This window comes from Taurulus bubalis (assembly GCF_910589615.1).
Source record: "Taurulus bubalis genome assembly, chromosome: 8".
In the NCBI taxonomy this organism is placed as follows: Eukaryota; Metazoa; Chordata; class Actinopteri; order Perciformes; family Cottidae; genus Taurulus; species Taurulus bubalis.
In genome coordinates, this window is record NC_136596.1 from 6,222,254 (window position 1) to 6,239,379 (window position 17,126).

General features: G+C 42.3%; 1 protein-coding gene across 1 annotated transcript; it reads left to right on the top strand.

Moving 5' to 3' along the window:
* Window positions 1–757: 757 nt before the first annotated feature.
* plcxd3 (phosphatidylinositol-specific phospholipase C, X domain containing 3) lies at window positions 758–13,183 on the top strand (the record flags this gene model as incomplete). Its single annotated transcript, XM_079222103.1, has 6 exons — window positions 758–860; window positions 9,145–9,401; window positions 9,632–9,805; window positions 11,232–11,407; window positions 12,032–12,133; window positions 13,030–13,183. 6 exons carry the CDS (start codon window positions 758–760, stop codon window positions 13,181–13,183), a joined length of 966 nt encoding a protein of 321 aa, XP_079078229.1.
* Window positions 13,184–17,126: the final 3,943 nt, after the last annotated feature.

A 17,126-nucleotide genomic window follows, 5' to 3' on the forward strand; every position in this document is an offset into this window, starting at 1 on the left:
CGCGCTTCTAGGTCAATTGGGAATTCACTTTCAATCCCAGTATTTAGAACTAACATTAATTTCAACAAGTACATTACATAGTGGGTTTTTTTTCTAGAGAAACGAAGAGATAATGCACTTCTCCAATATTGAGCTTCTGAGGATATTTGCATTTTATTCGAGCAAAAATACTACTGCTCCTTAACAAGTAGGATTATATGATCTGATTAAAAATATTGTGTGTGTTGGAAATGCTCAAAATACCATATATTCAAGTGCATATCCCACTATGTGTAACATGCAGCCACTGGTTGGTGTTCTGCCGCCATGCTTCAAACACGTCTGAGAGAAATGCGTGGATGTTGGTCTTGGATCGTTTAGACTAAATAAAACTGAAAACTGGAATTATTAATGGAAGGCTGCTATTTTTTTTAATGTAGATTATAAAAACTGAAACGTGTACTCGTTACAGTGTCATGCGTACAAGCTGTTTCCATATTTGGATCGATCCAACAAACCCCATTTTTCGTAATTGTGGCATCCGCCGATGCGTACTGCTCAAAGGGTGTGTGGACTGGCTCGGTCGCGCTGGTGCGTGCGTGCGTGTGTGTGTGTGTGACATACAGACAGAGAGAGAGAGAGAGAGAGAGAGAGCGGCAGGGAGAGTGTGTTTGGGTGTGTAGAGAGAGAGACAGACAGAGAGAGAGAGAGAGAGCGAGCACTCCAGGTTGGCGCAGGCACCGGACCGGGAGAACGGAGCGTTGTGCACGGCGGCAGCATGGCTTCGTCTCACGGGAGAAGCGACATGCGCTTCGCAGACTGGATGGCAAGTTTACCGCAGAGCATGCACACTATTCCGCTCACCAACCTGTCTATTCCCGGTAGGTGTTTCTTTTACGTCACCCCAGTGTAATCAGGTGTATGTCCGTGTCTTTCTGTCCGCGCGCGCATTCCATGTAGCCGTCGTAGTGGATTATACATAAATATAAATGCTACGAGTTTCAACATTTACAGTGTTCTATTGGTTTGCAAACTTTCATGTTTTACTTTGCACCCCGTGCATCATATACGTGGCTTTGGTTCCATTGCACCTTATTAGAACAAAGGGCAAGACCTGTTGCGCAACGTGAGAAGTGCCATGTCTTGTTGAACAGTTCAGCATCCTCCTGTGATGCTCTGCTGTCTTGCTCGTCCTTCTCATATTGCGAGGAGAAGATATGAGGTATGAATCAAATTAAGACTTTGATCTGCTGAAGACTAAGAATAGACATGAACCACTAGCTCTGTTTATGATGTGGGACTTTTGGCGTTTGTACTGGGGTGGTGGCCACAGAGGAGGAGAGATGGGATGGGTTCCTCATAAAAAATGAGCTGTTGGACCGTCAGCCAATCAGTGTGCAGGCCCCCTTAAACTCCATTCAAATTGGAAATGCTGGTTGTAAAGCCCACCACTGATATGAGTGATGGAATGGCCTATTAGCAGCCAGCTAATTCCATATCTGCTGCCTAGTGATTATCACACCTCCACACAGAGCTCTTTCATTCTTCATTTTCTTAATCCTCCGAGCTCCCCGCTCTCTTTCTTTTTTCTTCTTCTTCTTACTTCCACTTCGTCTCCATCTCTTTCTCTCTTGCTGTATACCTGCTGTGTCTACTGATGGCATGTGCAATGATGGCTTTTTCACGTGCAGATGCCTTGGACCTTGAGTCCAATGAGGCGTGGCACATAACCAGCACCGTCCACTGCTCCGAAGGATGCCAAGACACATGGGGTCCAGCAGCATGTAATCAAATACTCACTGAAAGACAGTCGCTGCATGACGTGTATTACCTCACGCTTGTAATTTTGCCGAATCACGTGGTTCTCCACAGTTCACCCATGCCAAGCCAGCATGCGAACATGCTCTGTCCAATTTAATTAGGTACCATTACTTCTTATTGGCCCTGCAGCTCAGCTGCTCTCTGTCTGTCCTCCATTTGGATGCAGATTCCGTTAACATGCGCAGATTCTTTGCACTTTCTTGTGCTTGCGTGCACACTTTTGGTGTCAGGTGTGTATTTGATTCCCTTCAGAAGTCTGCCTCATATCACATCCCCTTTATCTCATTTTGGAACTCAGCATTACGAGCCTTTGTTCAAACTGGGACAGACAAGAAACAAATGAGACAACGGTGTTATTTCCCCCCCACAAGTTTCACTCTTCCTTTTGCGCTGAAAGAATATGATATTCATCCTGTTAGATTCCTGACATACAATCCTCGGCATCCGCCCACTGTTGCCTGTAATTCAGCGATGCTATTTATTTGCCAGGAAAAAATAGTGAGTTCACCAGCCGACAGCCTCAATGATCCAGGGCAAGGTATTTTGGCAAAGTGGAGCACTCATGTGGGGGTGATGTGATGGCATGGTGCTCTGCTGTTGCCAACAAAGCTAAACAGTCCCCACTGTGTCTGCATTGCCAGCATTGCACTGCTGTACTCATTAGTAAACATAATCATCTGTATGATTTGAGATTAAGCTATATGAACATTTTGTGCTGACAGAGAAAGATGGTATCTACTTTCTACGATGTTTTAATGGCGTCTCTTTTCCATTTTTAGAGTAATTGGATATGAACTAATGCAGCCAAATGACCTGAGTGTAATACATGGCCATACACACAAATAGATTATCAAGGTAGCATATGCATTTTTGACAGATAATATCTCTGTCTGCTTGGTGTTACGTTTGACTGAGATCCACATTATACAGTGCAATACACTAATGCATACTGATTGATCATGGACCATCACTTCTGCCGTTGTCAGGAGGAATACATCTTGGTCAGTTTATTTGTTAGTTTAACTGTCTGTGTGAGGATCGCACTAATGGAGAAGCTCTAGTTAATCTAAGCAAGGAGACCTAACTCCATACAGTATTTGTGCAACATACCAGTATGTAAAAGCAAGTGGAGACCTTTTATGGACAGAACCTACAAATATTGATCAAAGTGTGAAAAGTTTAGACAATGTGAATAAAAATACCGAAAAGTAAAGTGCTCTGCTGTTCACACCTATAAGTATGTGTGAGCACAACAGACTTCATAAGGGGCAAACTGTCAAAAATTGGAAACGCTCAATCATCCACAGTCTTTCTCAGTTTAGATTGGAAATATTGGTCAAAAGATGTCAAGGGTCTGGAAGTGGAGATGTACTGTACACTGTCTGTCCAGGCAGTACTTAAAAAACAAATCAAATTAAATATCATGTACATCTGATGCCGTTTGTCACGCTGATTTCCTTTCGCCAGTAGGTGGCACTTTGACTCCGAGTGAAAATAGGTTTGTCAATATCCTCAAGCCGTGACTTATCAAGTACAACAAGCTTGGGGCAGATTGGAAGAAGTCCAGTAGAGTTACAAGAGCTTGTTTAACGAGGAGACATGTAACATGTGTAGGGAGTTGCATGAGTTTTTGAGCATCCCAAGCCTCTAAACAAGGAGTAATGCATCATAGTATAAAACATGTCATTTGCTTTTGCCAGTAGGTGGCGCTATGACAATGTGATCATTTATTTGAGGTTGATTGATGCAATTGGAAGACAATGCAGAACAGGCTTTTCTCTTTCTTCTTGGGTAGCCTCGCTGTTGCATGTTGAGCTGCAGGCGAGACGAGGCCAACTGACTGACTCCCACACGAAGAGTTACTGTAATCAATAAGTGAGGAGATAAAAGCATGACAGAGAGTCCCAAAAGAAGAGAGAAACTGGTTGACATTTCTCAACAGTTCTTCAGTGGAAAGACCTTCCACTCAGGACTCAGTTGGAATTTAAAAAGTCATAAAAAGATGGACAGCAGGTTTCACGAAGCTGCATAGTTGGATATGAAGTGTTACTAAATATTTATTTGTGCAGAGGAAGACACAAGGTTTTACTAAATCCTGAGCGCCAACCTGATTCCTCCATATTACAAAATGGATTGCTCTTTTCTCTTTGACTGTCAACTGAATTAAAAATGCATGATTGTCAGAGTCCAAAGACAACAATAAATCATTTGTCACCCTGAGGAGAGCTGACTCAGTGCTGTTGTGAAGGCTGACTGAAATGTGTCCAGAAACAGAGAAGAGCTGTGAAAAGACAGTTTTAGTCAGAATCATAGATAAATAAATTTCAAAAAAGTATACGAAAAGTTTTTGAATATGTACAACAGTTTTTTTTAAATACATATATACACGAGGGCAGCATTGGACATAGCTTTTTAAAGCATGTGAGTTGTTTATTTTGCTGTGACTCATGACACAACCCAGCAGCCAGGTGCACTGTTGTTCTATCATCTATTATATAAAAAGAATATAAATATAATATTTTCATAAGGATATTCTTGCCAGTCCTCGCGCTGGTCCGAATCACCTTGTTTGTGACTCATCGCTCTGTGTTTGGCCCTATATGCCACTTTTGCCACTCACAGTGTGCCAAACTATGGAGTCTACAAGTCAGATGACCTGCGCCGGCTCCTCTCTGGCGCTAATTGGGGAACAGGTGAGGGGACGAGCAGAAGGGAGCTCTGGCAAATTAAAGATGGAGGTCATTGAAGGGAGAGAGGGAGGGAAAGATGCAGGGAGTAGTTATGATTTTCCGTCCCCTAAGCCGATCAGCGGGGGATATGATGGGCTGTTTTTCCTGAGGCTATTGTTAGATCTGCTGGGTGAGTGCTGCAGACTGCCAGGCTGCACGTTCGTTTGACTGAGGTGGTCAGCCGAGGTCTATGCCAGAGATACTAAATCTGTTTCTCTGTGGTTCTCTAACCATGAAACAAGCTTCACTGCAGGGAACGGCTGCTCTGCTACCTATTAAACTGGATTTTCAGTGTATATCTGTGTCCTACAGGTCTGCACAATGACTATGTACCCAGTTATATGATGTTTATATTCATCTAAGCTTTGCTTATTTTTAATCAGCCAAAGTGTTTCCATTTTATCTTCAAGTAGGTGAACAAATAATCCACATCTTTTCTTTCTTGTTTTTTTTTTAAACTCCATTAATCGATTTTTGGCCACTAGAGGGCAGAGGAACGTCAAAACAGGCCGATAGACATACAGCCGTTACATTATTTTCTCCTTATAAATGACTTGTTTTACCCCTTTTGTAGACACGTAATGATTTGTTTGTATTTGTTGAACTGGCCTAACTCATTGGTACCATTATTACCACACGCTTGGTCATAGAACAAGTTTGGAAAAGGGACACATTTGATTTAAATCTCATTTTAATCTTGCATTATGACGAACAAAATGATCATTGTAATACTACTGTGATGATTCGGCCAAGCTATATTGAGCACATACATTGTGTTTGTTTGTTTTAGTTTCAATATATATTCAGTAACTCATAAAAAAAAAAAGTATTATGCAATTCAAAATTAGACATGGTTTGTAGCTATACCCAAAACGAATACATTTGGGGGAAATCGCATTGTGTTTGATTCAAAGCACGCAAACTATTAGACAGGATACATTACTTTACCTCACATACACTGAAAAGCCCACAGGGTCATATTTGCATGAGAGGCCTCTAGGGAGCCATACCACCCGTCTCCAGTAGCTGACTGCAGCAGCTGATTGCTTTACGAGAAGAAAGAAAGGAATAGCATACCTTAGGCCAGGGGGAAAGGGTGAAGGCAATTGGATTGAGTTAAGATGGCCTCCCAGGCTATAAAAACAAATCCTTTGCAGAAGAGGCATCTTCAGTCTTGCCGGCTCCCTTGGGGCAGAGGAAAAAGCCGGCCCAGGACTTTTAGCTATAAATCTGTCCGTCAGTCCCAAGACCATTATGCTGCCACTTAATCCCCTGAACCAGGAGGATGAATGGTATCAGATGCCAGGATGACCACTGGTAGGGCAGTGGGATGCTTGAAAGGGCCGGAAATCAGTCGGTCTAAAAGCCATTGGAAAAAAATCTTGATTCTAAAAGTCAAATAATTCACCCTCATTGGAAATGTATGTGCTTTGTGCGCATTGCCAGTCCAACAAGATGGAAGAGAGAGTAGCAAGGTGGGAGACGAGGTGAGACTGGAGCGAATAGAAGTTTGAAGAATAGCGGGGCTGTGAGGAGAAACATTTCAATCACTATACAATCACATAGAGAGATCCACGAGGGGATGGGAAGTGTCATTTAGCTCACCTGCACCCTGTTACTTTCCATTTCCTTCTTATTTTCTACTCTCGAGGGTCCATGGTGAGAAAAGTTATTTGTCACCAAAAAGGGCACCAACCATCATCATCATCTCATCATCATCATCATCATTATCATTCATTCTGCTGGTTTCAACCTTTATCTTTTCTCACACTGGCTCGTTGTCTCTCTTCTCCACGTTCTTGAAATCTCACTCACCCCATTGACGAGATTATGCTCCAAAGTTCCCATTTAAAAGCTCTATTATTTGCACTATTCTAGGATGTAGTTTCTTTCAGTGCATGTGTTGCTGTTTGTCCAGGCACACATCTTCCTGACTATCTACTGATGTTGTACAAAGAGAGTTAGATCGGTCAAACAAACAGGACTTTCGTCCGGAGACCGCTGTTTGTATCCGTTTCCGAAAACGTAAAGCTAACTTTGACATTTTGTCACAGCAGTCGTTAGTCCTGTGAGACTTTAGTGCGGTTATTTACAGTTATGTGATGCTCGGCCGAGTCGCTAGTCAAGTTGTCGTCACGCTCTTTTCCTAAACCTAACTAAGCTGTTTCGTTACGGTAGTTTATTTTGAAAATGTACTCTGCAAGTGGAGTTAGGAGTAAGAATATGTCATATCTTCACATCTATGAAAGCTGAACCTAACGAACTGCATGAGTAGTTTATATATTGTTCACGATAAGCAGGTCGTTCCACATGATGGACTGTGGCCCTTTAAATGAACCAAAGCATAATCAGTTTGTTTTTTGATAAAGAGGGTAAAGAGAAGCAGTCATTTGGATTTCCTTCAGTAAGCTCTGTGGAAGCAGAGATTACTGTCTTGCCTAATTTCTGCCAGTTAAACATATTAGGAAAAGGAAAAATATTGTGTGCACATCATGTACTGTCTATAGGAATGTGGATTGTTATTTCCAGTCGACTATAATAAAAGGGAAATGACTCGCGTCTGAAGCACGGTGCTGTCGGTTGTGAAGAATTTGCATGAGGATGAAAGTGCGACGTCTGCACAGTCAATTTCAAAAGTGTTTCCTCATATTTCTAAATGAATGTGTTGCCCTTGAGACACGACCCCATCATTTAAGTGGAGCAGATGATTTTATAACATAAACAACAATTAATTGTGTTTCGAGCTCAGGTAGCTTTCTCTGCCGATTCTTACAGATGTCAAGCTCCTTTTGCACAATGTGTCTCTGCAGTAAAGCAATATGCACGTGTCTTTTTCTCATACTCGTTAGTAATGCACACATTTATGATTGTGATTATTTCTCACCATCATTAATGAAGAAAATAACTGGTAGACAGTGGATGAATCAAATAATTGTGATTATGATTGTGGTGTTTTGTTGCAAAACAATGTTGTTTTATTGTGCAAAAGGTTAAGGTCGTACTCTGTTACGTTGCGACCCTGCTGGTGCGGTTGAGCCTGCAGAGATGCTGGTTGTTTCCCTGCCCCAGGATTCAGCTGTCTAACCTGCTTATGGTCATTCTCTGGGCCGACTGCGAAGACCCGACACTGGAGTATCGCTGAAGGTCAATGCGGGCTCTGTGTCTGCCTGTTGGTGGAGGAGGGGAGGAGGAATGTTTGTTGGAGTGACTGAGGGAACGGGATGAAGCTGATTGCAGTTATGAGAGCAGGAGGAAGATACTAGAATTACTGTCAGCCTAATTTGAAAAGCGCACACACACACACACACACACACACACACACACACACACACACACACACACACACACACACACACACACACACCTTACCTCCTCTCCAACAGGAATGGAAGGATACACGACCTTCAGACTTAGCTTAGCTTGCTTAGCTAGAGTTCCCCATGGATCGATTGTAAGGACTTGCTTAAGTGTCACTGAGGAAAGCATCAATATATTGACAGACTTTTTGTCCAATGTTTATTTTTTCACACCCACCAATGGGATGGGATTTAGTTGTGTTTCTCTTGCAGCTCCTAGAATAATGGTTCAATTAGAATAAGCTTTTGATGAAAGGATTGATTGAACCGAACGATAGTAAAACATCACTCTCTCTCTCTCTCTCTCTCTCTCTCTCTCTCCCAAAAAGTGGTTTTAATCCTTTCTCATAGTTCCCATTTTTTCTGCTGAGATTTTGAGATATCTTATCTCTGACATTTCCGCTGCCACTCCAAAACAGTGGCGGCGAATGCAAATGTATTTGTGAGCCTCGAGGCAATGGGAAATGACATTTGAAAAAGCATGTATCTTTTCCGTCTTGTCAGGGCCACTTTCCGCAGAAGAAATATATTTATTAATCTTTGGATATTTTACTGAGTAATAATGAGCGCTACAGTTGGCGTGCCAGACATTTAATGGAAGGTCAGCGTGTACATCTCAGTGCAGGCTGTAGTTCTGCAACCTTGTCTGGTAGAGGTCTATTCAATTCTGCTTGTAAAGCGATGTGAGGGTGCAATAGCTTTGATCTACCTGAGAAATATGATGAGTTTGTAATCTTTCTTTTTCTCTGCAAGACATCTATTCATCATGTATGCATAATACCTAAAACACTTTCTGATTAGATGTCTAGGCTCTTATTTCCATTCGGGGAAAAAGTTGGTGTGAAAAGAAAATCTTTAAACTTGAATTTGGAAAGTTACCACCAGGAATCAAATCACCAAGGTAGCCATGACCGACAGGAGTATACCAAAGGCGTGGTATGAAACGGAGGAAGGATCTTACTATCTACGGGAACATTTGACATACATTTGCAAGTGTGACAGACCTGTGAAAGGTAGAAATGAGCCTTTCAGCCGGGTTAGAAAGTCTCCACGGCTCTGAAATTGCACATTGAGTCATCGGAAGACGAGACTAGACCGGATGTTCAGGGCACACTGAGATACAGAGGCAGAGGATCAGGTTTAACCAACAACACTGTTATGCACTGTCAGCATTGTTGCCATGATCCAGCACTGGACCCCACTCTTCCAGCTGTGTCCCACCAGCAGTGGTCAACACCTCATGTTTGTGTCTTCTCCAGGTTCCCATGATTCCTTCAGTTTCTACATCGACGAGTCGTCCCCAATTGGACCCGAGCAGCCGGAGACGGTGCAGAACTTCGTTTCTGTTTTCGGCACGGTGGCCAAGAAACTAATGAGGAAGTGGTTAGCAACACAGACTATGAACTTCATCAGCCAACTGGAGTCTGGGATCCGCTTCTTTGACCTGCGCATCTCCACCAAGCCCCGCGACCCCGACAACGAGCTGTTCTTCGCCCACGGGCTCTTCAGTGCCACGGTCAGCATGTAGAGCTTTGCTGCTTTTTCATGTGGTGAATATTTTTGCAACGCCTGTGGTTGCTAAGTGATGTTTTGTGGCAGCAAATTTAAGTGAGAGGGCAGACTGACACATGCTCCTTCAGGGATTTAAAGTGCATCACAGTCTTACTTTATGTGTCTTTTTATTTCATGTAATTAATATCAAGAAACGAATGATTTATACATGTATTGTATGGGCTTTTCTTTTAGGTCAGAGAAGGTCTGGAGCAGATCAGCACTTTCCTGTCGTCTCATGCCAGAGAGGTTGTGTTCCTGGACTTCAACCACTTCTACGGCGTGCAGAACATGCACCATGAAAAGCTGGTGGCCATGTTACAAGAGGTGTTTGGGGACAAACTCTGCCCAGTCGTCTTCGCTCAGGAGGTACAGTACAAGTGTGTGTGTGTTCAAATGTTTTTGAAAATGATTGTTTTGTCAGCGCGGCATTACAGTGATTTCTATGTTTTGATCTTTTGAGATGCAGAATGATGTTTATCACATCCCTTATACTTGCTCATTGTTCTTCACACAGAATATGTCCGTTTGCATCGAAGTAGAGTAGAACAGTGATCTCATGCTCAGATAGGTTTGTCTCTGCTGCTTTTCTCGGTTGTTTTTCCTTTCTTTTCCCCCTCCATCACTTGATCCACCTCCCTGCCTATCTCCACCCGAGGTGATGGTGTATTTCTTGAACCCGGAAAGAAGAAGGAGTAGCAATCAATGCCAAAGATCTTAGTTTCCTGTCAGGTGCTGCTGCTGAGTGAGGATCAAGTGTATGAGGAAGAGGCCAATAGCGACTAGTGGATTCTTGTCAAAGTAATGATTCCAACAATAAGTCTTCTCAGTGCTTGTCAGTGCATCTCAGGTGGTGTTTAGAGAAGACCAATGACTGTTCTTTATGTATTATATTCACTCCTCGCTCCCCTTTCTTCCATTCCTTTGTCTTTGAGGACATCTCTTCTATTCTCTTGTCCCCTATCTACCTCATAGTAGATTAATCCAGCGCACCATTCTTCTCCAGTAGTTGTTCGACTCATTCTCAGGCACAGATGGAGGCTGGCTCATTATCACAAAATACATCTGAATGATGGAGAATGAAAAACAATATATGTGAGCAATGTGGACCCCAAGGTCGAGATGGAAAGGCTTGTTTTATGCCACCTCCCTACACACTGTCCAACTCAATACCTATTTGTTATTTACTGGGAATGGGATTTCTGGCACGTCGTCTTCAGTCTTCCTGCTCCTCTTGACTAGCCTGTTGTTGCTTTAAAATCTTAAATTATGTGTTTTACTCTTTCACCTCGATTAGCAATACACTATGATTATAGTATAATAATTATAATAATAGTGTCAATTGTGTATTGGAGTAGTGGAGGGTATATGCAGGTATACAGAGTAGGTTTTTGGAGTATATCCCCCTCGATTACTGTAAATTAAAAAAGCCATAAAAGCCATTGAAATACATATAGTATACCCCCTTTCTCCTTAGTGATCTATCTAATGCGGTATACACTCGTCTATGGCCAATCAGAACTAAGTGTTGAACTAGAAAATCAGCTCTAGTGATGCATCACATCTGGCAATTATATCCAAGTATTCATATTTGCTTCTATTCAAATACACATACAGCTTCAAAGACAAACTGCGAGGTACATCTCATCTACTTGTTTAGAATGTTTTCTGTCACTCAGCACACAAGGGGCTGTTTTGTATATTGTCTATTCAACACCCATCATCTTTTTTTTCTTCTTTAGTCAGCTCTCACCATGTTCCCCTTTGTAACCTGAGCACATGCCTCCATCTCCAGGTGTCTCTGCAGTATCTTTGGGAGAAGGAGTACCAGGTGCTCGTCTTCTACCACCACCCCATGGCCCTGGAGGTGCCCTTCCTGTGGCCAGGGCAGATGATGCCTTCTCCCTGGGCCAACACCACCGACCCGGAGAAGCTGGTGCAGTTTCTCCAGACGTCTGTCACTGACCGCAGGTCAGCCGCTACACATTATTTTAATGTAATGCATGAGGTTAAATGGGACATATCTCTGTACTTTTGTCATGTCCCCTGTGCAGGTCAATCAACCATGACCTTGATTTATTGTCATATGCTCATCCTTTGCTCAGATTTGAGGAATTAATGACTTACAATTTAATTTGCTGTCGTTAGAGGATGGAAACTGGAATGCAATTAGTTATTACAATCCCTGGCTATGTGACACACCAATGGCTAAATTGTAAACCAGACTAGGCCTAAACCTATTATGGCCCGCTTTGCTGCGGTCAAGCCAAAATTAAGGTAAAACCACATTTCCCCCCTTTAAAACTCATTAATAGGAAAGGAAACTCCTGGCAGTAATAGGAAGCAATCTTCTTCGAAATCTGACATTAATTTGCATGTGAAATAGTTGTATTGTTTTTTTTCCTGACAGAATAAGTGTTTTTGTACCTTTTATGGCTACTTAAAGTAATTAAATTCAAAGTAAGGCAAAATTGATTCGTTTAGCACATCTCTGCAGCAGATGGCATACGGTCTTTTACATAAACAGATTAAATGAAAAAAAAAGAAGAAAAATACAGCAAAATAACTTGTAAATACGTGATGTGACTCCTGCAGGAGGAAAGGGACCTTCTTTGTCTCCCAGGTGGTTCTGACACCAAAGGCCAGCACCGTGATGAAGGGGGTGGCCAGCGGACTGAGAGAGACAATCACAGAAAGGTTTGTACAACTGTTTGTGTATGACATAGAGATAAAAAAAAAAAAACGTTATGATCGTGTTCAGTATGACACTATAACTGGATAAGATGCGGGGTTAGCACCATACAGTGTTATTCAACACACAGGCCCGGTGGAACCAAACGTAGAGCAACACCTTTTTGCACCAGAGGCCACAGCAATGACACGGTTTACACAAAACAACTTAGAACAAAGAGTAATGTGCACACGTACACACTCGCATAAACAGTCACATGTGAGTCATTGTAGCATTTTATAACAAAATCCAGAGGCATGTTGGTTTTTCGGCGGTATCCCGAGGCGCTTGACACTGACCTCTAAGTTCTTTTTTAAACATGCGATGCTTCTCATCCTTCTCCTCCCTCTTTCTTTATCTCCCCTGCTCAGTTCAGGTTCAGGATTTGCTTTTTTTTATGATTTACCCCCCAGTTTGGTCTGTATATATCTCGCTCTTAGTGTCACCAGTTTGTGAAAAGCCTCAGCAGCGAAAAAAACGTCCATTTTCCTGGCATGAATTATTCATTTGACAACTCCACTATCAGCCATTCTCACCAGGCGTTTTGGTTACTTTGATGTAGGCACGCAGACTGCCAGCGTAGAACTCGGCAGAACAAGGAAGCGAGCATGAGGAGGAGACAAATCAGAAACTTGGGGCGAGGCATCTACAGGAGTAGCACCCTCCCCCTGCTGCACGGCCCCCATGAACATGTCCAGCAAGTGTTCAGAGTGTCGGCCTCTCAGCTGGTGTCTGGCTTGCAGACATCTCATGCTGCGTCACAGAGATCTTTTATCACAGCGCGTCTCTCTCTGTGTTGAACCAGCCAACCATGAATCATCCCTTCTTCTATCCCCTCTGTGTGTGTGTGTCCGTGTCCCAGGGCTTTACCGGGCATGATGCAGTGGATCAGATCGCAGAGACCCGGGGAGAGCGGCACCAACATTATCACAGCTGACTTTGTGGAGCTCGGAGAGTTCATCAGCGCCGTCATCACCCTCAACTATCACCTGGACGACGAGGACGACGACACCTGAGAGCCCACGGGGGGCGCCGGGGAGCACGGTCACCACGACTAGCGCTTAGGGGGCTTGGTCTGTGCTCTCACTCTTTTCTCTTTGGCGTTTATTTCAGGAGGGGAGCTGCACTGCTCCTTTCACTTTATTTAGGGCGGGAGTGAATTGAGAGCTCAAATGGCAAAAGGGTGTTGAGTTGAAGAGAAGTTGGGATTGGGAGAAACAACACAGGTGTTTTGTTGGAGCACGACGAGAGCGAGGTTATGTTTTTTCTTTTTCTTTTTTCTATTTTGGGGATCAACATTTTTTTTTCTAGAGGATGTTGATTTTCTTTACTTCCTGTGCTGTAAAAGTAACTGCTTTTCCCACTGGTCAAATGCACCGTTTTCTGGCTTACCACTTCACCTGGGGTAGATTCCTCACAGCATATCAACTTTCAGCTAAATGTATTGGTACATTATTTTTGGTATTCTAGTGACAGTTTTTTTTTCTCCAGAAGTTGTCGTAAAATAAGCCTATGTAACTTAAACCACTCTGATTCTGGGCTGGTTTAAATAGCTTGCCGTTCTTTGTCCAAACCTGTACAAAAGATGTTTTTTTTAATTACCATTATTACAGTATGCAGATCAGATCCCTGCAGGTGTTTCTGAAAAACAGCATAATGTGTTTAAAACGTGTTATCTCAATCTCTTTACTCAGTACATAGACAATAAATGAAGCATCTTCCATATTACGTTTCCTCAGAAGTAATCTCTGAAGGGGCTTTCTCCCAGTAATAGTCTCCTCTGAAGTCGGCTTGCAGCCTAGACATTGATCAGACACCGCGGTGCATCGGTAAGTCCTTACCTCACTCATTCAAAACCACAGAGATTTTCTGGAGAGTGCAGCTCGGCGAGCGGAGATCAATGCACCGATCACGCCATGTGTATCGGTGCATCTAAATGAAACAACGATCTCAACTATGTCAGCTTGTTTGAAATTTTAAGACAAGTATCCGCTGTCGCTGCAAGGAACCCGTTAAAAAAATCAAAAAAATCTTTAGGACAGCTAGAAATGCGACAATTTCTAATAGTTAAGAATCCGATACATTTGTCACGTTGAATTCTGTGGTGGGTGCTGAGTCGTGATAGCCAAGTATAAAAATACCGTACATCTGGGTACGAGTGTGTATCCGCTGTCTGTGTGTGCGCCTATACTTACTGCTGTAGTGCAGTATATATGAGTCACCACGAGATGTATCCCGGTGTTGTGTCTTTCATAATAACAGGTGATGATGTTGCTTAACACTCACTCAGAGACACGTTTTATCTAAAGTCAGAAAAGGCTAAACATCATAACATACAGTCAGTGGGTCTTGATGTAACAGCTGTGCTTTGACACATGGAAAATAATACAATAAATGTTTAGTTTAATATCTAGCTGTAACTCTTTGGTGTCTACCTTATTAGATGTTTCATGTTTCTGAATGTTACTGAATCCCCGGATTTCTGCTATATCATTTAGTTCAATTTCATTTTCCATTTATGTTTAATGGGTGTCATTCTATACTCTGCAGTTTTTCATTTAGAAAGGAAACGTACTATAAAATGGCGCCCAAAAAGACAATTTTTTTTTATTGCAAGGTTTTGCGCCACTTTGCATGAAAACAATCGTATAGGAGTCAAACATCCACACATTTTATGATCAGTGGGGCATTTTCTGCTGAGAATGTATTCTGTAAGGACATTGTTGTCTAGTTTGGTAACGTACGACCAAAACGGGAAACTCAACTCTTTGGATTTGTGAATGTATGTGTCTTGTGAGTAACTGTGCCATTTCAAAAGAAGATTGTTTAACACAAATCTCACGTGATGGAGTGACTGAGGATCAGCTAGAAGGTCTTTTTTTTTTGTATTTTATGCTTTAATGTGGAGCTCAAGTTCAAGTTTTAAAGTTCGAACTTCTTGTGTGGTTTCATGTTTTTCATGTTCAAATGTTTTATATCGTGGAAAGTTTGTACATACTGTAATTGCAAATAGTATGCTGCCGATGAATTGTAAATTATTTAAACTTTTGCAAAGTCATTGATGATCATTTCTTAACTTATATCTTAACTGAGCTATCATACTGCTTCTTCTATTCCTATTTTCAGTCAAGTGCATGAACCAAACAGTGCATTTGTTGTTTAGCAACAGAGTCCATTAGTGTTCTGCTAATTTATCTTCTGCATAATGTTCTCAAGAGCATGCGTGCATCTCAGCTAGACATGGTTTTACCCTTTAAGACGCATCTCAAAATGGATCTATTTTTTAAATGTTGCACTGCTACTACCCCCATACACATGAAGAATGAAAAAACGAGCAGACTTTAAAGGCTTGTAAATTGTGTTGTAAGGACATTTGTGTCTTCCCTGGTCCAAGCTGTTGTCATTGCATTCATGTTCTGGTGTGAAAAGAGTCCTTTGCTGTTGTAAAACTCCAAAACTTTTGTTCAAAGGTGACTCTGTTCTAAGTGGAAACGGCAAATCAAATCAAATCAAATCAAATAAAGCTTCTATGCCTAATGAGTGACTCTGTGAAGTACCTGGCTTGTTGAGTGATGATTGGTTAGTCAGTTGCTTGATTGGGAGAAAAAAAAACTGTTTTTAAAGCCATTATAATACAATTTTGATTTAAGGAAATCACCAAATGACAGTACTATACATCTAAAGTAGATTTGCAGCTTTTAAACTAACAAACCAGTATTTCATTGCCCATTTGTGCAGCGGAGCATCCTAAAATCATCCAGTTTCCAGGGTGATGAGGATGGAGGCGGGTGGGCAGCGGCACCCAGGGTGACCTTGCTTTGTAATTCAGCGTCTGCCATTCTGCAGCCAGGTGTTGCTCACGAAGAGGAAACGGAGATAACTCGGATGCAGAGTGGCTCGCTGTGTGTGTGTGTGTGTGTGTGTGTGTGTGTGTGTGTGTGTGTGTGTGTGTGTGTGTGTGTGTGTGTGCATCTTACTCTCGGTTTAAGGTCTACTTTTAAAAAGAAGGAAACAAATCTGTATTTTGTTGAGCTATTCTGACCTTTTGTCATGTGACTCATAAAATAAGCATGCAGCTGTTTTTAACTAACACTGAATCAAATGATCAGGTTCTCATATTGATGCATATAAATGCACAGGGTTCCCTGGAAGCTCCCCAGTACAGCAGCAGTATTGTTGTGCTGGTAAACGCAGCTGACCGGACGGGTATTAAGTGCTTTAATTGCTTTAATTGCTTTGATTTCACATTACAGTAGTTGACTGAAAGGAAAGGTCACGGCTTATTAATTTCCCTTGTTTGCTTTATTCCATTTCCTAATGGACAGCAAGCCATTATTAATGCTGTCCCACGAAAAGTGAAAGAAGAGGCACTATTATGTCCTTGGAGTTTATGTAAACAGTTTAATCAAAATGCAAATACCCGATGGTATTGTGTCCTTATCCTTGTGTGCATGTGTTTTTGTCTGTCCGTCTTTCTCTGTCACTCTCTCCAACACACACACACACACACACACACGGGCAAACACACAGATGAGGAGGAGGTAAAGGTGTGGGAGGTAGAGATGGATGATGGCATTCATACGGTGTACAGAGGGGCAGTAACGAGATCAGTTTCAGAAAAGTTTGGAGGAGGAGGAGGAGGAGGAGGAAGAGGAGGAAGAGGAGTGATTTCCCCAGCCACTCCTGTGTCTAGTTGTATGGGATGCACAGAACACAGGCAGGCAATTTATCTGCCAATACAAGCCACACAACAATGGAAATTATTATAATGAGAGACGTAAACGGCTTGGATACACAGTTAATTATTAAAAGTCAACAAAAGGCCGGGTCATTATCGGGGAGAGAGGGGAAACTGGGGATTTGTTTACTCAGTCAGACATGAAAACAGCAAGTGGACAAAGTTAGGCAGCAGGCAACACTCACAGCAAGGGGACAGAGAGAGAGCACGGAGAGCTCAAG